This window comes from Callorhinus ursinus, unplaced genomic scaffold (genome assembly GCF_003265705.2).
Source record: "Callorhinus ursinus isolate GAN/ISIS: 27379988/994484 unplaced genomic scaffold, GSC_fseal_2.0 scaffold4, whole genome shotgun sequence".
In the NCBI taxonomy this organism is placed as follows: Eukaryota; Metazoa; Chordata; class Mammalia; order Carnivora; family Otariidae; genus Callorhinus; species Callorhinus ursinus.
The window spans coordinates 127,925,252-127,952,378 of NW_027397066.1; the positions used below are offsets into that span (position 1 = coordinate 127,925,252).

At 35.3% G+C, this 27,127-nt stretch overlaps 1 protein-coding gene across 5 annotated transcripts in view; it reads right to left on the minus strand.

The window, feature by feature from the left end:
• Positions 1 to 284: 284 nt before the first annotated feature.
• Positions 285 to 27,127, minus strand: part of FBXW7 (F-box and WD repeat domain containing 7) — a 221,462-nt gene continuing 194,619 nt past the window's right edge. For 4 of the 5 annotated variants that reach the window (XM_025874313.2, XM_025874315.2, XM_073892368.1 and 1 more), the window contains 9 exons: positions 26,560 to 26,701; positions 17,183 to 17,317; positions 12,954 to 13,077; positions 10,423 to 10,559; positions 9,118 to 9,231; positions 7,713 to 7,894; positions 5,533 to 5,758; positions 3,311 to 3,521; positions 285 to 2,231 (listed from right to left, as the gene is read on the minus strand). In XM_025874313.2, the coding sequence (XP_025730098.1) occupies positions 1,963 to 2,231; positions 3,311 to 3,521; positions 5,533 to 5,758; positions 7,713 to 7,894; positions 9,118 to 9,231; positions 10,423 to 10,559; positions 12,954 to 13,077; positions 17,183 to 17,317; positions 26,560 to 26,701 (1,540 nt within the window). In that variant the 3' untranslated portion in view covers positions 285 to 1,962. Of the gene's footprint in view, positions 2,232 to 3,310; positions 3,589 to 5,532; positions 5,759 to 7,712; positions 7,895 to 9,117; positions 9,232 to 10,422; positions 10,560 to 12,953; positions 13,078 to 17,182; positions 17,318 to 26,559; positions 26,702 to 27,127 lie in introns of those variants that run through there. The other variant, XM_073892369.1, reaches the window with a different exon arrangement.

Sequence of the window (27,127 nt, forward strand, 5' to 3'; positions counted from 1 at the left end):
TTATACATCCAATGTTATATAGAGATAGGCACAGCGGAGTGTCCTCCCTTATAGTCTAAGGCAATAAACCAAATTTACATTCTAGGCACATTCTTACTTTAGCTGTATGAAACAGGCCTGCTGTTTGAAACTTCAGCTGTATGAAACAGGAAGTAGTTATCTCTATGTCACACTACAAGGAATGCAAAGAAACCAACCAAGACTTTGATATCTTAAATATTAGAGACAAACCCTAAATATTTATAATGAAGTATCATTTACTTCACTAGAAGAAACAGGCATACTAACATGAAAAAACACATTTTATTGCACTTAAGTTATAAGAAAATAAAATTTCTAAGTGAATCAAACCATAGACACAATCCCTTTAAAGGTTGTTTTCCTCCATCATGTCAGGTTGTTACATAACTAAAATTAACCAACTTGAATCTGATTGTTTTAAATCAGACTATAAATAAAACAAAAAAAAAATAAACAGGAGGAGGAAAAAAAGATCACCTAGGATACAGTGTTAAACCACTTTCACAGTTCAGCTTGAGTTGTGGCTCTTGGAGAATGAGGCAAACCATTTGACTTTTTCATTCATTTCGTTTGTTTGCATGTGACGCCTTTACTACAAAAACTGTAGTTTCTGCTTTGTCAGTTTCTCAGAGCAATAAAACTGTAACAGTTGTTTTCCCAAATACTGTAAAACACTAAGACTGACCAGCAACTTTGTTTTATATATTTTTAAAATATTTTGTCAGTTTTATTATGTACGTTCATCCATTCACCACAGCCCTCAAAAAGAAAAGTTTCTCCACAGAACAGGCGGCAATAGCTCTCTGTTCCAAGGAATGTGTTTTAATTTTTGCCCAGATAAAAGAAAATAAGCTTTGCACACACTCTCAATTCTTTACTTGCAGGCAAACTTCACTCTTTATTATCTGAAACTCTCCCATTCTCAGCCTCTTAGAGGCACAGATGGTTCAAGTTTCAGTGGCAAAAAGTCTTTTTTCTGTAACCAAACTAGAGCAAATTTGGAATTCAGTCTGGGACTAAAACGTCACAGCAGAAAAAAAATAAAAAAAAATAATTTGCTTTTTTCTTTCTTTCATTTAGCAGCATAAATAAGTTTGGCCACTGGGAGTACAGTACAGGGGTGGGACAACAATCCCATATTTGAAGACCTACTTCTAGCACCAGCATCAAGAATTAAATCCATCTCAGGACTCACGGAACCCAGGACAACTTGCCACCTTTGAGCAACATATGCATTGAAGAGTGTATGTGGAAGCGACAGTAAATAGATTAACAGAGGCTAATACTGTGATTGATTGACATTGGCAATGGTTGGCAAAAAAAAAAAAAAGCTTTTCATGATAACTGTACAAAAACAATTCACAGTAAATTTTTTTTTTTTTTTTTTTTTTTTTTTTTTTTAGCTTTTCCACTCCAGAAAAATGACTTTTTGTTGCAGATGCTCTCTACTGAGAAAGTCAGCCAGTCCCTGTTTGGGTGTTATTGCAGCCCCTTCCTAGGTCTCAGTGGTAAAAGGACAGGCTAACAGAATCTTTAACGAAGCTTCAGCGTTAACACTGCCCAGTGACCACTGGAGAAGAAAATAAAGAAATAATTGCACCTGGTTTGATTTAGAAAGTCTCATTTTGCAAAGCTGCCCTCAGTCAAAAGTGAAGCCTTTTATGTGCTGAGACAGCAGACGCCTCTCTCGTCAGTTACGGTTTGTCATGTCTTCCTCTTTTCCTTCTTGTCTGTAGATCTCTTCACTCTGTTGCCCCAAGCCAACATCCTGCACCACTGAGAACAAGGGATTTTTTTTCTTTTTCTTTTCTTTTTTCTTTTTTTTCTTTTTTTTTCTTTTTTCTTTTTTTTCTTCTGTTGTTTTTGTTTTTTGTTTGTTTTTCAGGGGGAAGGGCAGGGAGTATATCGTCTACACATTTGGACAAATTTCTTTTCTGCTCTTCACTTCATGTCCACATCGAAGTCCAGCACCAGCAGCTTGGTTTCCTCAGTCCCATTCCGACTCCCAACTGCACACACCAGCTTTGTGTTTGAGGCTCTGATCCGCCACACGACTCCCCCACTCCCCCCACTCTCCAATGTGACTAGGTTTCGAATAAATTCACCCGTTTTCAAGTCCCATAGTTTTACAGTTCCATCATCTGAGCTGGTAATTACAAAGTTCTTGTTGAACTGTAAACAGGTCACAGCACTCTGATGCTTGTTAGGACCTAGGCAAAACCAAAGGAATTAAATTACTGGTTAGAAATCATGGGTATGGGCAAGTTACACTGTAATTGTACCCTTCTACATTAGAACATACAATAAATGAAATATTTAAAATGCTGCATATTTAGAAACTGTGAGTATTTTAGGATCAGCAGGGTTGCAAGAAAATCTGGTAGTTATTTGTAACTGAAACATTTAACTTTCAAGAGTTCTGTCTTCCAGGAAGCTTGGTTAGCTATGGGGCACACGTTTTGTTTTCCGGCTGTGCAAATAAGAGCCTTCCTAGTGGTGATGGAGATAGCTCAGCTTCATGTATTCTGCTGATGGATGAATGGGCACCAAATCTACCAGCCTTACCACCTGGAACTGACCACTCAGAGGTGAAGGCTGAAATGACCACAATTCCAAAACTCTGAGGAATAGACACAACCAATGAGTAAAAAGTTGCATTGCAGCCCACCAAATGGCCTCAATGAAAAAACACTTTTCAGGGCTATGACCAATAAAAAGAAGTTAATCATGACAAAAAATGTTAACACCGTTGTGCCTCATTTAATATTAGTGGCTTTCACATGTTTATTTTTTCATTTTACTGGGTGCTATCATTCCTTCCATCCTAGTTAAGCAGATGGTTAAAGGGTCTAAGTTGAGGCCAAATCAATTTTCTATCAGATTAGAGATGCTCTTTTTACCCCAGTAAGGTAGCTCTTTAATTTAGAATTGGACTACAAATTAAAAAAAAAAAAAAAAAAAAAATCATCCAAAAAAAAAATGAGCTTGTTGCTTCTCTGATATAGCCAAGATCTTTCTTCACATTGTTCTTTAAGATTAGGTCGAATTAACTGTACATGTAAGGAAGTATTAAACAATTTTATATTAAAAACACAATTTAAAACAATTTCTTAAGGGTAGCCTAGTTCTGTCAAGTCAGAGTGAAAATGCTCAGAAACTTATCCAAAATAAGCATTTTCATTTTGTATGAGGTTAATTCTTTTTGTGACAATAAAAGCTCCATATTTCTCTTTTGACTAACAATCCCATTTTTAACGAACACAACTAAAGCTGAGTAGCCAAGACTTACCTTGCAATGTTTGTAAACACTGTCCTGTTTTGATATCCCAGATTTTAACTGTAGAATCTGCATTCCCAGAGACAAGAATATTGTCTTTGAGTTCCATTCCACTTGTTAACGATTGGTGTCCTGTTAACGTGTGAATGCAATTCCCCGTCTCCACATCCCACACTCGGATTGATGTATCAAGAGATCCACTCACCACATGGATGCCATCAAACTACAACAGACACAGCTTATTAGACTAGAAGTGCAGATATTCTTGATATTATTTATTGACCTTAATCCTACAGGGGAGAAAAATAAAGCACAGGAAAGAGGTAATGCCAGGAATAAAATGAGGTAACAGGATAAAAGTGCAGGTAAATCAAGCAAATCTACAGTGTATGTTCTCAGAAGCTTCTATCAAAATTGCTAATTTAAAAAAAAAAGATTTATTTATTTATTTTAGAGAGGGATGGAGGGGCAGAGGGAGAGGAGAGAGAGAATCCCAAGTTGACTCCCTGCCAAGCACGGAGCCCAACGCAGGGTTCGATTCCACAACCCTGAGATCATGACCCAAGCAGAAACCAAGAGTCGATGCTCAACCAACTGAGCCACCCAGGTACCCCCAGAATTGCTAATTTTTTATGGCCAGTGGCTTCAAACTAGATGCAGAAACAATTAAAAGAAAACAAAACACCTAAAATGAACATGTTAGTTTCAGATCATCTGGCCACAGATGATCAGCTAAATATCATGGATCATTCAATAAAGATTGCCATTTGAATCTTACTTCCCAACACAAAGTTGAAACTACTGACATAGCTTGTGATAAAGGGTGTGTTTATTAACACACCTACGGCATGAAAAGACTAGAGACAACTCTCATGGTGTTTAAAAGTAAGTTCCAGGGGCGTCTGGGTGGCTCAGTTGGTTAAGTGGCTGCCTTCAGCTCATGTCATGATCCTAGCGTCCTGGGATCGAGCCCTACACTGGGCTCCATGCTCAGCAGAGAGCCTGCTTCTCCTCTCCCTCTGCCTGCCTGCCTACTTGTGATCTCTCTCTCTGTCAAATAAATAAATAAAATCTTAAAAAATAAAAGTTCCATTAAAATCTGTATGTAAAATAAAAATTTCATTTACAAGAACCAAATGGTAATTAGGAAATGCACCAATAGATAATTACATCTGGAATTACAAGAAGTGGCATTTTGATAACAAAAGCAAGCTATATAGCACCTCTTCTCCAGCTTCCCAGCTATACTAAAAGTCAATAGATGTCAATTCCTAGAAGATCTAGAATAGTATTGCTACCTCTTTTCTCAATCTAATGGTTTATTAAATGAGAATATTATATTCATTAAGGTTCTGAACATATCACAAAACATAAAAACAACTTCAGCCAATTCCCTCTCCTCCAAATTCATAAACTTTTTTAAGTTTATCTTTATTATATATCAATATTTTGTGACATAGACAGTATTCCACAAATTAAGAGCCAAATATTCCAAGAATAGATAACTGTCAGCACTGGGACTACGTACTAATCTGCTGATCACTAATGGGCAGTAACTGGTAAATAAACTATATAAGTAATGGAAAAATTTTCAACTTGAAAATGCTTTCAGAAAATAAAACAAGACCCATTTTCTAAATTTGCTATTAATCTAGCTATCAATTTCAAAAATATGACAACTCACTCAAGAATATCATGTTCAAAGGTATACAAAAAAAATCAGGTTAGTCAAATTTACTTCCTATGACTACAAATCAGCAGCCCTTTGATGGTAGAGCAGTCTGATGGAGAAAGTCTCTGCTTCCACTTTGAATGGGAATGGATCACAATTACATGGTCCATCAACTTTCAGCTATCAAGGTAAAGGGGCAGTTTTTGGCCAAATTAATCCTCTGCTAAGGAGTTTATTAAAATCCAGGTTATTTTCCTATGAGACTATCTACCCATTAATTAATATAGTAAAACTTGGGGCTCCAAACTTTCAGGTTCCAAGACAAATATTTGTATTTTAGAGGAACAACAGATCACAGAAATACTGAAACAAATTATTTAAATAAGTTAAAAATTTATGCTTTCTTCATGCCAATTTTAAAGTATATGTAAACAACAGGATAATTTGATTTGTCTTTTTTGGATTGTATTGAATCAGCAATTTGACAGTGATTATCTGAGTAAAACAATCTCATGATTCATCAGCAAAGCATCTAAGGGATAGGAGAGATATGATCTCTTACCTGTAATGAATAGACTCTATTAGTATGCCCCTGCAACGTGTGTAGACAGGTCTCCGTCTCTGGATCCCACACCTTCACCATAAAATCATATGCTCCACTAACAACCCTCCTGCCATCATATTGAACACAGCGGACTGCTGCTACATGACCCATCAAAACATGTAAACACTGGCCTGTCTCAATATCCCAAACCCTAAGAGTGGCATCTCGAGAACCGCTAACAACTCTGTGGGGGGGGGGAACAGAAAAAAAAAGTTATTAAAATTTTTAATAGCATGAGAAAACATGATATATAAAGTCAGTGGTTATTGAATTTTTTCTTTTCTTAAGCAGGAACACCTGTTTTCAAAGAAATCCTATGTAAAACCTTGAGATATAAACATACAAAAGTCAAGTTACTCTGGTTGGGATGGGAAGTTGGGAAGCCTAGAACTGTACCTGCTTGGTTCCCACATTTCCCACATTTATAAGTGGCGTGCAGCACCCGGGGTTCTGTGGGATGGCCTGAAAACTGCTGTATTGTATTCAAAGCAGAAGCAGCAGTGGCCAGCTCCAAATATAAACAATAAGATTTTGATTTTAGAAATAAAATGCTAATGTGGGCAACATGTATAAAATGTTAATGGGAGAACTCTGGTGGTAGTATTTTGAAAAATTTTGTATTTCTTCTTTATTCTTTCTGCCATTTCCCAAAATTGTAATTATGAACATACATTCTCTTTGTGACTAGGGAAGACATTTAATAAACGTTATTCAACAAAACAAATCTGAATTTGGAATTTAAACAGTTAAAGATATGTGCCTTATACCATTATAATTCTGGTAAAATTAACCAGTTTTAGAATATCTTCAAACAAAGGCTGCTTATGCTTATAATTATAGTCAGCAGGCTACGGAGGAATTAAGATATGCAGATTTTAGAAGATACACACGGGGAGGCAACAGAAACCCCTTAAAAAATTGGCCCAACATTATTAAAGCTATGCTCTTCGGAAGACGGGAGTGATACAAATATCACAAGCACCTTTGGATTACGAAGGAGAGCTGAAAATTCAGGTATTTTCATGTTAGTCTTAAGAGATAAAGATAGGCCACAGTTTCTACATTTGGAAGAGTAGAAAGGAGCATTGAGAGATTTAAGTCAGAATATAATGGAAACTGAAATACAAGGTTTCTTAATGTCAACCCCCCCAAATTTTAATAGAGCACACTGTTCAAAGTAGATTCAGATTACAAATGAAATAGTACTTTTCTTCACATATTACAAATCTAGCGTGAAATCTGCTTAATGTAATGGTTTTCACAAAGAAGATGTTGTGGATAGAAATAAAGGTAAGGTAAGGACGGGAGCGGATTCATGGTAAGGACTGCCAGAGAGACCTTTTATGACAAATGAAGTCGAAATCACATTTGTTTAACGAGGTACTGTGAAGACATGCCAATAGAAGATCGAAAGGACTTTAACAGAAGGGCTTTAAGGAGGAGATCAAAGCAACAGTAAAGGCACTGAGAAGAAAAAACGGCAAGCCAGTCTGGTTTGGCTGAAAGTATTTTGAAAACGGGATTGAGGATTTCTTCCTTGACTCGACAGACAACAGAAGGCTCTCAAAGGGCAGTGATACTATCATAATTAGAAAAGGATTCTCTGTCAGCTGTGTAACAGGTGAGAAAACCACGTGTGATAGCTATGTCACTAGTTCAGGTGATCGGTAATGAGAGACTCAACAAAAACCCGCAGACCTCAGCTTTTGTCTAGATATAAGGGGATATGATGGAGTGCAGGTAGGGTGGGTGGGTAATTAAAAAGACTCAGAAGCTGGAAGCCTAAATAACTGAATTTGTCCCACGAGCAGAGATAAAAATGTAAAAAAAAGAGAGAGAAAGAAAAAGACTGTTTTGGAGATGATGAGTCATCAAAGATATAGAACAATAACGTGCCACCCAAGATTAGAGAACAGAGTTTCAAGGAGGAAGCCAACAATGCCATTAAATGAAGAAGGAAATTTAAAGACAATCTCCCAATTTTAAGCCAATACACTACTGCTTTGCTAGTATAGAAACATCTGAAGTCTACTAATTAAAGTCTAATTTAAGAGGACACTATCACTCTCTAATAAACACTGTATTAGACAACTGATAACAGAGGAAGAATTCCCAACCACTACAGGATTTTCCCTTACCTTTTTTCATGGAGATGCATACAGCGGACAGTGGAAGTATGCCCATATAAGGTATGTATACATTCTCCAGTCTCTGCATTCCACACTTTTAGAGTCCGATCTGTAGATCCACTAATGATGATATTGTCTCTCATCTGTGATGACCACACTCCACCTGTGTGTCCCACTAATGTTCTCAGACACTGGAAAAACACTTAAGATGATTACTTTTGGGTAGAAAAAAATGATTTACATAACATTTCAGTAGCTCATTAAAATTTGGGGTAAAGTTATTTATAAAATTTTATTGTTTGGCCCATCAGAAAATAATTTTTCATGTCAATATAACATGATACCATCACTATTTATTGCTTTGCTTGTTCAGTAGCATTACATATTAAACACACAGATACAACTGAGGAACAAGTCTGTAGAAAGTAAAACACTTCTCATTAAAGTATGACAGCTCCAGCCTGGTCTCTGATAAAATAATGCTAAAACTGCAACTTGGTTACTTCCATAGGAATGGATTCAATGAAAGAATGCCAACCGTGTTAGGTGTGGCTATATAGCACATTTCATCTGAATCTGCCCCAAGGCAGTAGTTAGGAGCCAGGCAAGGTACTTCTAGACAAGTAAAGACAGATATTAAAACTCTGAAATAAATCCAAAACTAATATTACACTATGAAAGTATGAAGCTGCTTTAAAAAATTTTAACATCCGATTTGGACTATTTAGAAGATTCTTGCCCAAGAATTAGCATGCTGTAAAACATTTTAAAAGACAGGTTTTTTTCCCTCACATTTTCCTCTGTGTTTTTTTTAGCTGGTCAATTACTTAATTTATGCAAACATTTTCCAGTGGACAGATAAAAATAAGTATTCACCACAGAACCATTGAAGTATAATACTGCATGCAGTGAAACTGATTGGTTGGACTGCTTTTTTCTTCAAACTCCTACTTAAATACTGTATCTGCTTTACTTTCATCGCACAGGGCTTGAGATAAGCCTAAATTAACATCTATTTAAACTTCTAAACTACAGGTAAGTTATCAACAAAGCAGTTTACAAAGAAAAACAAATATCCCTCAATCATAGTTTTGAAAAAGATTAAAAGGGACAATATAACTGAGATGGTTAATAAAAGTGGGAAATATTAAGCCAAGAAAAAGAAAAAAAAAGATAAAGCACATCTGTAAAAATCATACAATAGCTAAGTCACAAAGATAGACAAACTATTTATAGGAAGAAACCAATGACATCCCTATCCTGAGAAACATTATCTTTGTGCCAGGGGAAAAAATAAATTAGAAGCTCTGATACTTGTTATCAAAATAAGCTGTGGTCAAAAATGAACCCATGTTTTCCCTGGCTGATCCTTGCAAAGACATATACCAAAACTGAAGTGTAGAAAGAAGCTTACTTTGCCTGTGACTGCTGACCAAACTTTTAAAGTGTTGTCATCAGAACCACTAACTATTCGGTTACCACAAAACTGCAAGCATGTGATCACATGATCATCATGTCCTTTCAGAACCTACAAGATAAATGTACAGATTAGAAATATGTTATTAAATTACATTTTTTAGAATAATGGTGAAAAGAAAAATAAAGCCATAAATAGGAGCAGCAATCTACAGTCTATTTCTAAAATTACAATTTATATAAAACACAAAGTATCATCCTTCCTGAATGATGAATCAAGTATTAAACATTTTATTTTTTCCATATTCTATGATTTATATGTGAGATATCAACTATTAAAATTGAGTGAGTCAAGACTTTTATATTAAAACTTCATAAAGATGGTTCAAATGCAAATGTATTTTATAATTATTTGTTCAAACCAAAAAAATACGCATCTATGTTTTGCAATTTTCACACACAAAAACAAAAAGCACTTACAAACTAGAAAGACAAGAGTAACAATAACTATCAACTTTCTCAACTTAAAACAAGAAAGGCCTGTGGGCGCCTGCATGGCTCAGTCAGTTAAGCGTCTGACTCTTGATTTTGGTTCAGGTCATGATCTCAGGGTCATGAGATCAAACCCCAGGTAGGGCTCCATGCTGGGTGTGGAGCCTGCTTGAGATTCTCTCTCTCTCTTCTCCCTCTGCCCCTCTCCCCCAACCCTGCTCGCACCCGCTCATTCTCTCAAAGAAAAAAGGCCTGATATAATCTATACATATTAATATAACAGTATCTCCCCTAATTGCTTTTTTCCAGTCATATAAATACATCTAAGAATTTCAAGCATTTTGCCACTATTTATATACTTGCAGTAAGACAGAAAATCAGTATTATGCTTAAATTTATAAAAATAAAACTCACAAGAAACACCCAAAACACAAACTATTTACAAGAGACACCGAAAACACAAATGCACACTCCTCAAAAAATCATGTTCTAACTACATGGTCAGAGAGCAAGAAAATTCTTAGGTAAAACGTATATAACACAAAATTCAACAGGATATTCAGAAATTTTCATTTACCTAAGGTAGAATGACATGCAATTCAACTCATCTTTTATCATCTTTTACCATCAGCTGTCAGACTGGAGAAATTAGCAAGAGGGGACGACTGTTCATTACATTTTCAGTTATTTAAAAATACACTGTTTCTTTCTATAGGAGATAGGTGTCAAGTTATACTCCTGGCCAAGAAGAGCACACTAGGTACCAACACTGATCTGTGGTTGCTGGTACATCGTGCCAGAGTTCAATTACCTTAGGAGATTTGAGTTCTCCTCGCCTCCAGTTAGTATCAATTCTGTGCTGCCTGATATATGCACTTTTCCATGGACTGTGTATGAAACCTGGTTTTATGACTTTTCTTCTCTTGATGTGCAATGGTTCATCGATACCTAGTTTTAAAGAGTTAGAGTATAACTGCTGTCACCAATAATAAAAATTCCACATTTTATAATATATCTCATTTCCTCCTATGCTCAAAACCACTGAAATGCAGGATGCTGTCCAATTTCTAACACTGTTAGTATAAAACAATAATGTAAAGTTTGCATTCTCTATGGCATGTTTTCATATTTTTTTCATTTCTTTTTCTAAATAATTCTATGAAATGTTGGTGAGGATGTGCAGAAATTTGAGCCCTTATGCAATACTTGTGATAATATAAAATGGTATAGCAGCTATGGGAAACAGTACGGTGGTTCATCAAAAAAATTAAACATAGAATTACCGTATGATCCAGCAATTCCAATTCTGGACATACACCCAAAAGAATTAAAAGCAGAAACCTGAACAGGTATCTGTACACACATGTTCAGAGCTGCCATCATTCATAACTGCTGAAAGGTGGAAGCAACCCAAGTGTCCATCGATGGATAAGCAAAATGTCATGTATGTATGTATGTATGTATGTATGTATGTATGTATGTATGTATACATATATATACATACACACACACAAACACAATGGAATATTTATTCAGACTTAAAAAAGAAGGGAATTCTGACACACGCCACCACATGGATAAACCCCGAAGACAATATGCAAAGTGAAATCAGCCAGTCACAAAAAAACAAATACCATATGATTCTACTTATATGAGGCACCCAGAGAAGTCAAACTCATAGAGACAGAAAATAGAACGGTGGTTGCCAGGGGCTGCAGGGAGGAGGACTAGGGAGTTACTATTAAATAGGTATGGACTTTCAGCCGAGAAAAATGAAAAAGTTCTGGAGATGGACTGTATAACAACATGAATGTACTCAATGCCACTGAACTGTAAACTTAAAAATGGTTACAATGATAAATTGTCTTAGGTATATGTTACCATAATTTTTTTTAAAAAGTCATTAAAATAATGATTCTATGAGAGAAGGTAAGGCAGGGATGATTAATCCCACTTCATATAATACAGATTCTTGAGAAGGTTTCACTAATTAGTCCAAGCTACAGACAGGGCAGAGGCAGGATCAGAAACCAAGTATCTTAGATCTTCACCTTTCACTCACCTGTAACCTCCTTGAAGGGGAGGATAACCTATAGAGTATCTGTCTCATGCTCTGTGATTATTTCTAAAAATTTCTGATTAACAGAAACAAACCAGACTTTTACATTTTTTTCAAAAATACAATTTTTCTATAGGCCTGCTGGAAAAAAAGTCCTTTCTTTACTTAATATGGAGGATACCTTCTCCTTTACTAAGAAAGGAGTTTTGTTTTTGTTTTTTTTTCTTACAGTTTTCAAGAACATAAGCTCCATGATGGGAAGAAAATGGGAGTTCACTACTATATCCCCAACATTTAAGAATGTCTAGCCCATAGGAGGTGTTCAATAAATATTTGTGGAAGGAAAGAATAGAATATGGAGTATTTGAGTACTGTTAATATAATTTTGGGGTTTCCCTCATTCTATTTTATTTAATGAGTGAGTGAGTGAGTGAGAGAGTAGTCATTTATTTAGTGTGAATTCTAGTCAGCGAGTTTCTCTCCCAAGGACAGTTGCAATTATAACCTTACCTCTAACTGTAAGTACTGGAGAGGCAGGATACCTTTCTCTTCCATAAAATTGCTGGTAGAAATTCATATATATCTTATTTTAAGCAAAAGTTTGTATTGAGGTCTTTTGTTTGTCTTTTTTTAAATTGAGGTATAACTGACATACAATATTAATAACAGGTGTACAGCACAGTGATTTGATACATACATTGCAAAATGGTCACAATAAATCTAGTTATCCTCTGCCAATTTACAAAGTTACTACAATATTATTGACTATATTCCCCACGCTTTCATCTCATCTCCATGACTTACTTATTTCCTAATTGTAAGTTTGTAGCTCTTAATCCCCTTTACATGATTTTGCCCCCCAAGCCCCCTCCCCTCTAGCAACCACCAATCTGCTCTGTATCTATGGGTCTGTGTTTGATTTTTGGGTTTCCTTTAAATCATCCTCATCTTGATCTTTTCATTGTTTGTTAATTGTACTAGAGACTGGGAAGCAAATCAGAAATATTTGCTATTAGTTATTAGTGATCATTAAAGGGGTTAGCTCCAAGATTTGGCTCATTGGAATGTGTGGGATAACCTGTGGATTTTATATAAGTAGGTGAATATAAATGAAGACTCATTCTTGATTCTTCGATAGGCTGCCGAAGTTCTCTTTTCTCAGTTATCCACTACTTTATTCTACCTGCACGTAAAACTTCTAATTTGTACTTTTTCTATTTGTTTTCAGAATCACTTTGCTTTTTCAAAGTATAAAGATTTTCTCTTGTGGTTTTGAACCTTACCCTCTTCTTTGCATTTCTCTCTCCAGAGAAGGTTGTCTTCAGCCAAAATTCTCCAGTAGCGACACGTCTGAGCCGCTTGTAGCAGGTCTTTGGGTTCCAGGAATGAAAGCACATAAAGTGCCAGCTATGGAAAGGAAAAAGCATAGTATACCCACGTTTTAAATATATGTGTGTGTGTGTATTTATATTTAACATATAATTAACTTATATATAACTATTTTCAACAGAATGAAGTACTCCTAGGTAAACATAATTCTACATTCTAATTTTTAAAATTATGAAAGGCAGTACTTTCTAAGAGTCAGTCTTAAACATATAGCAGACTTAAAAAACTTACTCTATTGGTTTTTATGAACTTCACTCCACCAACTTCACCTCTTCAAGGAATAATTATTAAGCCTCCCTGCCTCTGCTCTTGCCTTTGCTCTGTGAGTCTCAACTCGAGAATTCTACTATTTCTGTCTATAGATATACTTTGTTAGTTGCTTAGATTCTCTACTTTTCTCTCCCCACGACCATGTAAATTCAATGAAGACAGGACTTAAATTAAGAAATGAGATTTCTAGATATTCTGTGTGGTATGATTTCAGATCACTTCTGACAGATATAATTAATAGTTCTTTATCATGTCAAAGTGTTTATTATCACAATGATGAACTTTTCAAACATTTATACCCTTTACTGTAAAGGACAATAGGGGACAATTACTAAACTGCTCCACAGACATATAAAAGTAATTAGGTTCTAATTACTTTACATTGCTTATGGGGATTTTCTTGATCGGCCAGATAGATTTTTGTATGTTTGAACTAGCTCTTTAGTATATCACTGATCTTAAAATTTTGTTTCCAATACTTGCAAACAAGTTTTTTTCAGCATGTTTACTCAATTCAGGTAAATAAGGAAGAGGAAAGAAGAAAGGGGGGAATGGTAGCTTCTGAGTATGCTTATCCAATTAGCCTCACTAATCACATAAAAATTTAAGTTATGATATTAGAATCAAAATGAGTTAAACACAGCAATAAAATTTAGTTTTTACAGAAATTAAATTACAAGAATTAAAACAAACAATCATTCAAAGGGCCAAAGGCCAAATGGGAAGTAAAAGCACAATTTGAATTATTTTCTGATGCTAAACAGTAATTACATAACGTAAGTTACGCTTATCCAAGAACTTTGTATACAGAGAGTTCACCATTAATCACATATTTTTTGAGTACATTTCATATAGAAAATACTCCAACCAGTCAGTATTCAATTTAATACTACTACTAATAACTGACAGTGAAAGGCTTTTTGTGGAATAATTATTTTGGTCCATCAGAGAAGCCCATTCAGTCTGAGTCATTTTAAATAAAAAGGCATAACTACATTCAACAATCTATGTATATGTGTATATATAGATACACATATACAAGTACGCAAACACATATATATCTCAACATTGTACTTTTTTAATGGATACTCCGTAAGTCACTTAATTTTGAAATTATCAATCAATCAGAGCCTGGGTAAGTTTGTTCAGTGTCAGTATAACAGTAATGGGATAACACCATATTCTTCTATGTGAAATTGATATTTAACATAGAAATTATCAGGGACAAAGTTATACTGGTGGAAAAGAGATGCTATTTAGTGCCCAAGATATTTAATATGGTCATACAAAAAAATCTATTCTTTACTTTAGTTATCCAGCTGAAGTAGAAATCAGGTAATTCACAGAAACAGTCAAAGGATCTTAAAGGCTAGAAAACAAATCCAGAGCACCTCAGATTTCAAAGGTACATCCCAAATCATCAGTTATAATATCCCTCATTACTGGTGATTGTCAGATAACCTAGTCCAGTGTCTGCACACATTAAAGAGGAAAGAAACATTTAGGTGCTAAAGTACGTTGAAGTGTTAACTCCACATGTAACCAGCACACTTTCCTTTAAAATAGCAAAGACCCTAACTCAACCATGAACTTCTACTTATTCTATTTAAATCTAATCAGTTCTATTCAAAACATCGAAGTATTTCAGAAAATACACACAGCAAAATAAAAAATATGAATAAGAAAATCAGAACTAGTAAAAATATAAATCAGAAAAGAAGGTTTGAACCAGGGGAAAGTAGAACACAAATATACTGGCAACAGTATATTTACATGGTTTTTAAATTAAACTGCCAACCAAAAAGGGAACGGCAATTAGTTTCACAATTCTTTGTGTTTATTATGGGGGAAGTACACCAGTTCCTCAAAGGAAGCAAGGTTTTGTCATGTGGGGTTCCTTATACGGGACAGAGAATGGGCACTGTTCTGAAGAACATCTCTAGAACACCAAAGCAGGGGCTTACAGGTTTCTCGCAGACAAGTAAAATGGTCTGGCTAATACCGCGTTGTGTTCATTTGTCTTAAAGGTAAAATCTAGATTAGTAATTCCTCCTAAGGACTTCCACTGGACAGAAGCTCTTAAATTGAAAATCTCTTTCATATAATTAACTTTTCCTTGACCAAACTTGAAATTTCAGTAACAGAAAATAGGAAATGTTTCCTAGTAGTTGAAAAAAAAGGAAAACACAGATGATCTGCTAAGTCAGGGTCCTCTCTCATTCTCCTGTCTAGCCTCCCTTCTTTTTCCTCAGGCAATCTTTAAAAGAACAGTTAATCCCAGAAAATCTTTATTGCACTTACACCAGTTAATCGATAATTTGTGCTCAATTCTTAGACTCTTAAAAATATTTCCTATTCTCCTAACTTTAAATCACATTTTTATGTGTCCAAAAGTTACTATGGAAATACAAATAAAGTAAAACAAAACAAAACACTCACCATTCTTAGATATAAGGGGCCAAACGAGACTAAGCAAAAGTCTACATTTTAATAAAAATACTACCTTCTAAAATAAGGAGGCTATCCAAGGAAACCATGAAGAATATATTAGAGGTGACTAACTTTACTTTCAGTCACATACTTATAAAAGTGCTACCTATTATGAATGTTCTTCTGGAAGCAAAGAGAGCTTATGTCATTTCCTAAGCCAATTCTATTCAAAGTGTTCAGTTTTAGAATGAGCCAGCAAGAATAAAAAAATTTTTTCTGGGACAATACAATTTTTTTTTAACCATTTTAAAAAATCATTCCAAAGCAGAAACATTTCAGTTTGCTTTTTCCTGGAGTAATGCTTAGTTTCATACATTAAATATAAAACTATTTTATTTGTATCCAATGTGAAATTATTATTGAGACTATGTTTATTGCCCACAGGATATTTAGAATGGTTATTCACTCCTTTTCATATTTGAAGTTTCAAGATCATTTGCAGTGGTATATTATCATTTTATATATTGTCTTCTTAGCTGACATATAATTAGTGGCACATATATAATTTGTGAAAATATAAACCATGGTGACATTGATTATTTAATCTTACATTATTTGCTGGCAGAAATGAAACTGTGAAGCCTATTAACATCAATAAAAGAACTACATCTAAGCTATGCCTCGTTTATACTGCCAAGAATGCCCATATGATCATAATCTATCTGTGATAAAAAATAGTGTCAGTTCACATAAAGATATAAAAGCAAATGGGCATAAGTTAATTCCAAAAGAAATGTTGTAAGAATGTAATCAATGCAGGAAATCGGTGATTGTGCGTGTGTGTGTACGTGTGTGTGTGTGGGCGGGGGGAGATGGGGCAAGAAGAGGGATGATTAGTAGAAAAAGTGAAATTCCATATATTTCAAAACAATTACACAATGTAAGTTAACAGAGAACTACAACTCATAGAATCACAAAACTATTAGGGAGTATTAGGGACTTTGGATAAATAAACAACAAAATAAGAAAAAAATTGCTGTTTTACTAAAATCAGAATTTCTAAAAAATCTATTACTATGTATAATAAATGTACCATGACAACTAAAGGTTGGACTTCAAATAACCTGGGAAAAAAATCATGATAAAGAAATAATCAAATTAATGGAACTCAATAGCTTACTCTCATATATGACTTATTGCAGTGGTGGAAAGAAGTCACTTAATCAGTCCATAAATATACTTCAATCTGAAAATGATATTAAGTCATAGTAGCTTATCATTTACAGCTCTCTTTAACACTAATTAAGAGTGTTAAACTGACAATACTGAATACCATAATTAGCATGACCATGTTTAAAGGTGGTTGCTGTTGAGTTATATTTTCAAATAGCACCCAATGAAGAATATAATTGATAGCCCTTACCTCTTTAGGGAGCAAGGAAATGAAGTCTCGTTGAAACTGGGGTTCTATCACTTGCATCATATGTTTCACTTGGGTTGGTTCACAACTATCAATAAGCTCATCTAAAGCAAGCAATTTCTCTGGTCCACTCCAGCTCTATGAAAAAGGAAGTAGAAATTTTTATTATTTTTATAGATGTCTCAAATTAGAAGCTCATAAAGGAAAATCCACATTTATACATAACATAAAAGGTGGCTACTTATAGTGAAATTTTCTCCAGAAGTCACTGACATGATAATCAGTCTCATCAAATTTACTAGCTACCTTTATTTTGTAAAATAAAAAGCAGCCATGGTTTTGACAAATATTTTTGCACTGCAATATTTATTATAAATGTTTTATGTTCATCTACCATCAAAATACTGGCTGAGAAACCAAAGTTTTATCTGGAAACATCAACTTGGCTACTGAGTAAATAGGATATTTTGAAAGATGATTTTCCTTTCTCTATATTCTTTCTAGTGGGCACCATAAAATTTGATGGTGTTAATAAGGCACTGATCTGAGAGTTAAGAAACTGGCAGCATCACTTAAGAGGGAAATTAATAATTGGATATACTGCACATCTGACAAACGCCTGTGGTCCACAAAATAAAAGAGCTTTGATTTATTATGCGAAAATAATTTCAGATAAAAAACAGCAAAAATATAAAACAGTAACTAAAAATTAGAGTATGAACAAAAGGGTCAGAAACAAAGTACTACAAAAACAAAAATACATCATAATACTTTAAAAAATATGAGCTATTTTAAACTAGACTAGAGGATTATTTAAAAACTTTTTTTTTTTTTTGCCAGTGAGGAACATCTGCACAGAAGAGCCATGATTCCTAAAAGGAAAAATTAAAAAGCCATGTGAATAATTTAAAATGTCAGAATTTCCCCTCACGATAATCTCATAAAACATTTAAATAACCTTGTGATATTTAAGTGAAAGAACATCCTTGAGCAGGATGATTTAAGTACATTTGTGAATTATGATGTCCATTTTGGAAGCAGGTGAAGAAAGAACAATAGGTGGTGTTTGGAGCTAGAAAGATCTGGATTTTGACATTCCATTTCTTGCTCAAACCAGGAACCTGGATTTTGTAACATGTGAAATAGATAATAACTGAAAACTGAGATATACTGAGGATACAGGAAGCCTTATTTAGAATGCTTTTTAAAGTACTTAAAATTTTTTTTACCCCTTTAGAATCTACAATGAATTTCCTTTCTTCTTTTCTATCATAAAGTGTAGATTATGTTAATACTATCAAATATTTCAGTAGTGTTCCTCCCATAGCACTTACCACAAACACTATCTTATTTAATCATAAAAACCATGGAAACATTCCCATTTTACCCCCAAATAGGAGGAAACACAGGCTCTAATAAATCCTTTTATTTCTATATATGCATGCATCTAGAACATTCTCCTAGAGTACTCATCTTGTATCCTTTTTAGTTAGGGCGAGGATTGACACAGAAATAAAAAATACTCATATACATGTATCTGCATACACATGACCAATCAAAAGCAGTTAATTTGAAGTTAGATTGTTTTATTCAGTTTTCCTCACACAGCTTCAAGTCCTGGTTCAAAACATACTCTTTGACAAAACTTAACACTGATCAATCTCCACTCATCTCTGACCAATTAGTGTCAATGCTATAAGCTCTGATTTGATTTACATTCCACATAGGACCGAAGGTGGGTTTTCATAACATGTTGTTCCTCTGCATCTATATTATAAGGATTCATGGACACTAGCATAGGACATGCCGATTTGGGTGATGGACAATTTATGCTGACTAGATAAAAATGCAGCTTAAGTAACTTGATAGCATAATAATTTTTTAAAGATTTTATTTATTTGAGAGAGAGAAAGCAGGAGAGGGAGGAGGGTCAGAGGGAGAAGCAGACTTCCAGCTGACCAGGAAGCTGGATGAGGGACTTGATCCGGGAATTCTGGGATCATGACCTGAGCTGAAGGCGGATGCTTAACTGAGCCACCCAGATGCCCCTTAATGCAAACTTCTTAAACCCCTTTGCATATATGAATGCCTGCCCTAGAAATAGTTTATGGAAGTGTTTGTGGTTAAATTTTGATATAAAAATAAGGATATCATATGTAATCTTTTACAATGAAAAGAGTAAAAAAAGTTTCAACACATTACTACTCTATATACTTTACATAGATTAATGACATTAATAGCTATGATGAATATTTCTACTTCAAGGTAATATATATGTTTGATGCTTTCTTTTTTTTTTCAGTAAATGTATTGTTACTGTTTTCTTAAGAAAGGAGTAGAAAAGCATTATCAATACATGATATATAACTGTGTCTTTTATCAAGGGATGTAGAACGAAAAAAGCCAGAAGACAAATAACTGATTCAGACCTTAAACACTAAAAACTCTGTCAAAAATGTCTATATACTTGAGGAAAAGTCCATGACAAAAACTATGCCTGCATAGCACAATGTTTCTAGGACTTTAAAGAATGTTTTTGTTTTTTTTTTTAAGATTTTATTTATTTATTTGCCATAGTGAGAGAGCACAAGCAGGGGGAGTAGCAGGGGGATTAGGAGAAACAGGCTCCCCACTGAGCAGGGAGCCCGATGTGGGGCTTGATCCCAGAACCCTGAAATCATGACCTGAGTCGAAGGCAGATTCTTAACCGACTGAGCCACCCAGGCATCCCCACAACATTTTTGTTTTAAACACTATTTAACAAGTCAAATAAAAAGTATACCTTGATTTAAATTATACATATATTCAGCAGATAGTACTTTGTGACATTTTATTAAAAAGTACACCACTGACAAGGATTAGCATCACAGTCTGTAAACTAGATCGTAAATGAGACTGTTTCCAGAAGCACACATAATTCAACAGTCTAATTACTCACTGAAATCACATCTCTTAGATGGTTCCAACAAAGGTATGAGCCACATAGACACTTTCCTCTCTCCAGCTTGGATTTCTTCCCTGAACTCCAGACCACTATATAAAATTGCTTACTCTATATGTATTCTTAGATATGTAATAGAAACTTAACATTTCCATGATCTTTCTCGTCAAATATGCACGTCCACAATCCTATTTCCGTAAAATGTAACTCCATTCTATTAGTTGCTCAGGCCCAAAACTCTGGAATCATCCCTGACTGTCCCATTCTCACCACTGTCAGATGGTTCTGGCCCATCAACAAATTTAAAAGTTTTAAACCTCAAAATACATCCAGAATCTGACCATTAACTACATTGGTCTAGCTACTATCATCTCTCACCTGGATTATTCCTATAACCTCTTACCTAGTCTCTCAGCTCCCCACCTTTGCCCTCATCGTTCTGTTCTCCACAAAACAGTCTGTGATACTCATTCTTCTGCTTAAAACCCTCTAGTGGCTTCCCACTTCAAAGCAAAAACCGAAGTCTTTAGGGTTGGCCTACAAGGTTCTAATTTCCTACTCCTATCCCTCTTGTTTTCTTCTTTAGCCATAAACACATCAAGCATGCTCTGCTTCAGAGCCTTTTCACTTGCTGTTCCTGGAACATTCTTGCCCTTGATATCCACATGGCTTGCTTCCCTATTTCCTTCTGAGACCTACTCTGGGCAACCTTTCTAAAATTGCAAACCAGTTCCAACCCCCCCCCCATTCCATCCCCCTCCTGACTATAATGCAAGTTCTGTGAAAAAGGGGTTTTGGTTTGTTTTGTTCACTACTGTATCCCAAGTCCAAAGTAGAACCTAGCACCTGATAGGTGCTCAGTAACTATTTGTTGAATAAATAAATGAATCCCCAAAGAGTCAGGAAATAGCACACCACCATGATCTCAAAATTCTCTCCAGAGAGTATTTCTAGTATTTATATTTGACGATATTACTAGGACTTACTTATTTAGTCTGGTTCCAAGACTGGTTCCAAATTTTGTATACATACATGATTTACCACCAAGGGAAGTATGTATTAACTTGAAAAACTAGCAGTCAATGACTACATTAAAACAAAGTAACAACAACCCACACCAACCTTTAATGAGGAATAGTGGAAAGAGCACTGAATTGGGGATCAGAAAACCCAACTTTTGGAGAAGATACTGCCACTAATTAGATTACAGTTTAACCTCTGTGGGCCTTAGTTTCTTTATCTGCAAAAGTGCTGCGTGATTCTGATAATTATTTTATTTCTGTTCTGAAAAAGAGTTGTCCTGGATAAAAGTATCCTCCTTTGGTCTTTCATGGTAAAGTTATGTGAGAACGTATTTAAGGGGATAGGAAAAACATTCCAAATTCGGAGAGGATCAAGAGAAACAAAACTTACTTTGTGGACAAAATTGCAAATGCAAACTTGAAAATTCCCCATGGAAGTGGTATTTTATTTCAGATAATTAGAGCATGCAGGTAGGAGAAAAGAATATAAGGAGCACTGAACTGTAATCATGAGCTTGGGTTTCACCAGTAAATTCACCATGGAACCATTTGAAAGTGCCTTAATTAATCTGAGTCTCAGAGACCCCGCCTGTATAATAAGGTCCTTGGTGAAGACCAGTGTCACCCAAATGCTGGTTGAGGAGTGTAAGGATCAGAGTCCTACGATTCACCATCAAAGAGTCTGATTCAGTGGTCGAGGTGGGGCTGAGGATATTTTATGTTTTAAATAAACAACTCATCTAGTATTGATGCAAGTAATTCATAAACAGTAGTGGTTACTAGTCTGGATGATCCCTATAGCCCATTCAGACAAACATTTTATGACTTTGGGCAGTACTGTGCCTGAATTTCACGTGGTCAAGAACTCAGTTCTCATGACTTTCTTAAACTCTTCCTCACACAAGGTTTCTTGCTCATACTGCTTCAAATACAATTGCAAAGTAACACTAAATTCATTTTCTTTTGGCATCATCCTGTTTTAATATTTTGTTGACTAGCAAATAAAAAAGACCTAAATAAAGTAAGTTAGAGAACATGTACAATTTCTAAGTGTTAACATGGAACTTAATTAAATCCTTCAAGAGAGTATTTTTATTCCACTTTTAATTTCAAAACACGTATTTTCTACTTTATCATTTAAAAAATACTTTGAGTATAAGTATTTTCCAAGTACATTCACAGTTTTTATGCAATGCAAATTTGTTTTGATTAAAATAATGCTAATAATGTTAAGCTAATAACATTTGTATGAAGCTGTTTTTACTAACCCTTTTTTAGACTGGAGAAAACTAAGGCTCACAAAGGCTATTTCTTGACCAAGAGAGGAAACTAACATTTACTGAATCTCCACTATATTTCCAAATATAGCTGTAAGCACATTAATATGTTGTCTCCTGTTTGACAACTTTTAGTGTTGTATCTGTTTTACAGAGGATGAAAATAAGGCAAGAATGGTTACATAATACCAACAAAATTCCATAGTATTAGGAGGCAAAGCCAAAATTTGTACTAAGATCTTTTTCTTCTAAGTCATATGTGTTTCTCATTATATAAGGATACCTCTAAATATAAATTTCAACATAAGATAATGTTAATGTTATTGGTGCCTTTACTAAACCCACATATTAACACACAAATGCACAAGCAAACAAAATGACCAATCCTCTGTCCCAAAATTAACAACCTGAAGCATCAACCTGGCTGCCAAAAAAAGCAGAATCAATGGCTACTAAAAATTTAAACAGTACAAAATTTCTGGTGTGTTGTTTTGTTTTGAATTTCCACTTCTATATTGCAGGGGCATTTTGTTTCAATTTCCCTTTATCCAAAATGGTGTATCATTTGTTCTCATTCAATTTATAAATTGAGTACAGAGTACTCTGTCAGAATAGATGGAGGTGGACCAAAACAATGCTGTATCATTGCCTTAGGAGCAATAGCAGAACAGTAAGGGGACAAGCTCTCCCATTTTGCTTGTTATGTAACAGAAAAGTCCTCATTAAATACCCCCCACAGCACATCTGTAGAAATCATGCCAGTTTAATTATCCCTCAACTATAGCACATAGGTCAACTCATGACTCCCCCACTTTACTGTGAAACATCTCTCCACATGTTAAGCATGAAAGCATTGTAGGTTTTTAGGCAAGTGATTCATCTCTAGTTCCTTTGGTGCCAGCCCTGAAAATAAAGGGCAATGCCCAACAATGAGGCCCTGGGTGTGTCAGAGATAGATATGGTACTCAAAGGATTAAGGTCCTGATACACCTGTCTAGTTGGCCTTTTGTTGCCAGTAGATTTCTTTGCTGCAGAATATTTATCTGAAAAAATACACATAGTACTATACCTGCAGGGATAATTCTACCTATTATTCCTATTAGCTAAGAACAAGTTTTCTTGACTGCATCTACTTGTCACATGAAAAGCAATCAAATGGGCTTGTTTTTACAGAACAAAAGCTAACCTTTAGTTTATTGAATCTCATTAATTCTAAGAAATGATTTTTTAAACAACATTTTTGAAGATGGAATGCTTCTAATAACCTATGTATCTCAGACTTGATGACATACAATATGTGGTAACTAACATGTGGACATTTCAGTAAGAAAACCATGAGCGAGGGGCGCCTGGGTGGCTCAGTAGGTTAAGCGTCTGCCTTCAGCTCAGGTCATGAACCCGAGGTCCTGGGATCAAGCCCTACATCAGGCTCCCTGCTTGATGGGGAGCCTGCTTTCTCCTTCTCCCTCTGCCACTGCCGCTGCTTGTGCTCCCTCTCAAATAAATAAATAAATAAATAAAATCTTTAAAAAAAAAAGAAAGAAAGAAAAAAGCATGAGCTAGTGAAATAGGCAAGCATTATACAAAGAACTCCCTAAAACATCCTCCCTGCAAAATAAAGCACAAAGAGTCCTAGGATCAGGCTCGGCAGGGGGCCTGACTCTCCGTCTGCCCCTCCCCTGTTCATGCTCTTTCAATAAATAAATAAATAAATAAATAAATAAATAAATAAATAAATAAATAATCTTTAAAAAATGTTATGAAATCAGCTTCTGCATTACTCTCAAGTGCTGTGCTGCTCCCACTGTATGTGTGTGCAAGCATGACAACACATACCTATATTCCCATCTTGGCTTAATCAAAGATGATAAAAATCTTTAAAGTATTTCTTTAAAAATGTGAATGTCTGAGTCCTATTTTCACCTCTTACTGATGGATAAATTTCTTATCAAAAGGATATGGTAGGGGTGCCTGGGTGGCTCAAGCATCTGCCTTCGGCTCAGGTCATGATCCCAGGGTCCTGGGATGGAGCCCCATGTCAGGCTCCCTGCTCAACGGGGAGTCTGTTTCTTCGTCTCCCACTCCCCCTGCTTGTGTTCCCCCTCTCTGTCAAATAAATAAATAAAACCTTTAAAAAAAAAAGGATATGGTAAAAAAAAAAATTAAAATTCTGAGTGGATGCATAGGAAAAAATTAAAACTTTTAAAAAAATCAGGAACCTCAGGTAAAAGAACTGGGAGGAGGAGAGAGAACAATCCTTGGGGAAAAGTAAGTTTAATCACTTTGTGGCGATGCAAACAAAAAAAATTATTTGTAATTTTAGTCGTTCATAACATTACAATAAGAATAATATACAACTTTAATTCCTCTAACCCACAGATGCTCAGTCTCACACTGGTGACATTTTGGGCCTGAGGACAGTTTGCTACAGGAGGCTGTCCTTTACATTGCCCTTACCTACTAGACGCCAGCAGTGTCCTGCCCTCCACCCCAGTTGTAGAAACCAAAAATGTTTCAACAGAGGGGAAAATCTGCCCCCTGTTGAGAACCACTGCTCTAACCTTTCAGTTACCAACTGAAAAAAAAGGTTACCCTAGTTTCTCTGAAATCACCTGAAGGGCAGAAAACAATTCTAAAAATTCATTTAAAAGCAACATTGATTCAAGTGAGTTTTCTAGCAATAGAAGAAAAAGATTAGGACACTTATTTAGTTTTTGCCCAGGAATTTAATATATAAGGATTTACATAATGGACATCTTAAATATCTGAAATATCAAATAAAGTCAAGTAAAGTATCTTCTTTTTCCTTTATGCATTTTTATTCCCTTATGCATTCATAAAATACCACCAATCAAGTAGTCGGAGGTAAGGAAATATATTCATTTTACATTAATGCCATGGTTAATATCAGAGATAGCTTCACTTTACATAATTTATTATTTAGTATTCACAAAGAACAATTAAGCAAGTGTTAAATCTAGGTCAACTATTTTGCTAAATACTTGATTTATATGCATTATCTCATTGGAAAAAGAAATAAATCAATTTACTATCACTATCAGGAGTTATAAAATTCCTAACAGAGGTTTGGTTGTAGCCAATCTTCCTGGTAAACTTTCAAAGAATTTAAATGCCAGTAAAATACAGTAATCAGAATTTGAACATAAGAAGCCATACATAAGCATGGCACAGATGAAAAGAAGCTGTATCAACTCTTGAAGACTACTAGGGTAACAGTGATGGGTAAGTCACCACCAGTGACTAATTAGCAGAGTTCCCACATTACTCCGAAATGCTTAACTTCCAAGCACTCTATTTTATTTATTTTTTAAAAGATTTATTTGGGAGAGTGCGTGCGTGTGCACACCAGTGAGGGGAGGGGGCAGAGGGAGGGGGAGACAGAGAATCCTTAAGCAGACTCCCCACTGAGCATGGAGCCCAACAAGGGGCTCAATCCCAGGCCCCTGAGATCATGACCTGAGCTGAAACCAAGGATCAGCTGCTAAACCAACTGAGCCACCTAGGCAACCCCTAAGCAAAAAATTTTAGAGAGCAAGTACATTCAGCAACCCCAGAAACCCAAACATCAAGGAGAAAAGGAAGAAAGGTCTTACTATCTAAAAGGCAATAAAAAATGCAAATGCACACTAATACAAAATATGCATTGGATTCTCTCGATGGATACACTTAAAAGTTAAAATGAGCTTCCTTATTTTCAAAGGCATTTTTTATTGACATATACACCACATAACATAAAAGTCACCATTTAAAATGTACACTTAAATGGTTCCCAGCATACCTATCTTGCTATGCAACCATCATCACTAACGACTCCAGAACATTTCCAACACCCCAAAAAGAGATCCCGTACCTATTAGCAGTTAGTCCCAATATCCCCTCACCAATCACATTGCAATCACTAAACTACATTCTGTCTCTATGGATTTGCCTGTTCTGGATAGTTCATGTAAATATAATCATGCAATATGTGGCCTTTTGTGTCTGGCTTCTTTCACTTAACATAATGCTTTCAAGGTTCATCCATGGTGTAGCATGTAACAGTTTCTTCTCATGGCTGAATAATCCCTTATTTTTTGCAGCAATTAAGTGAAGCATTTCAAGTACTGTTAGACATGTCACCTGAAACATTTTCAGCCATTCCTGGAGGCCTGTAGGTGGTTGGACAGATGTAATTCGGCGTCGTTGTTGCCCTTGGCCATTGGCTGCTCTCAGGTCTCCAAAAGTTGTTGGTGTTGCTGAACATGGTACAAGCCCAGTGGTGCTACAAAAAACAACAAAAAACAAACAAAAAAACCCACAAGAGTGGAAACAAAGATAGGCATTTATTAAGAATAATGGGCTTTAATTTAATAAGAATATGATCTGGCACATTTCAAACATCAATAGAATTATTACTTTTGTTTGCTTATTCCCAGACAGCAAGGATACACAAAATCTAGTCTGCTATTCTTAGAGTAGGTTTCCCGCCTCCTACATAGCCACCTGTTATTATCCCAGCAATGCTAATTGCAACCAAATGACAGAATCTCTATGGCAAAACTGCAACTTGTTGATACATATAAGTGATGTTAAAATCCTTAGAAGATACAGGTCCTACCTCTCTTATGACCACTCTTCGGTTACTTAATTAAATAAAAGTTCCAATTTCCTTAATTAAAAGAGTTGTAAAACTTACTAATGCTTTAAA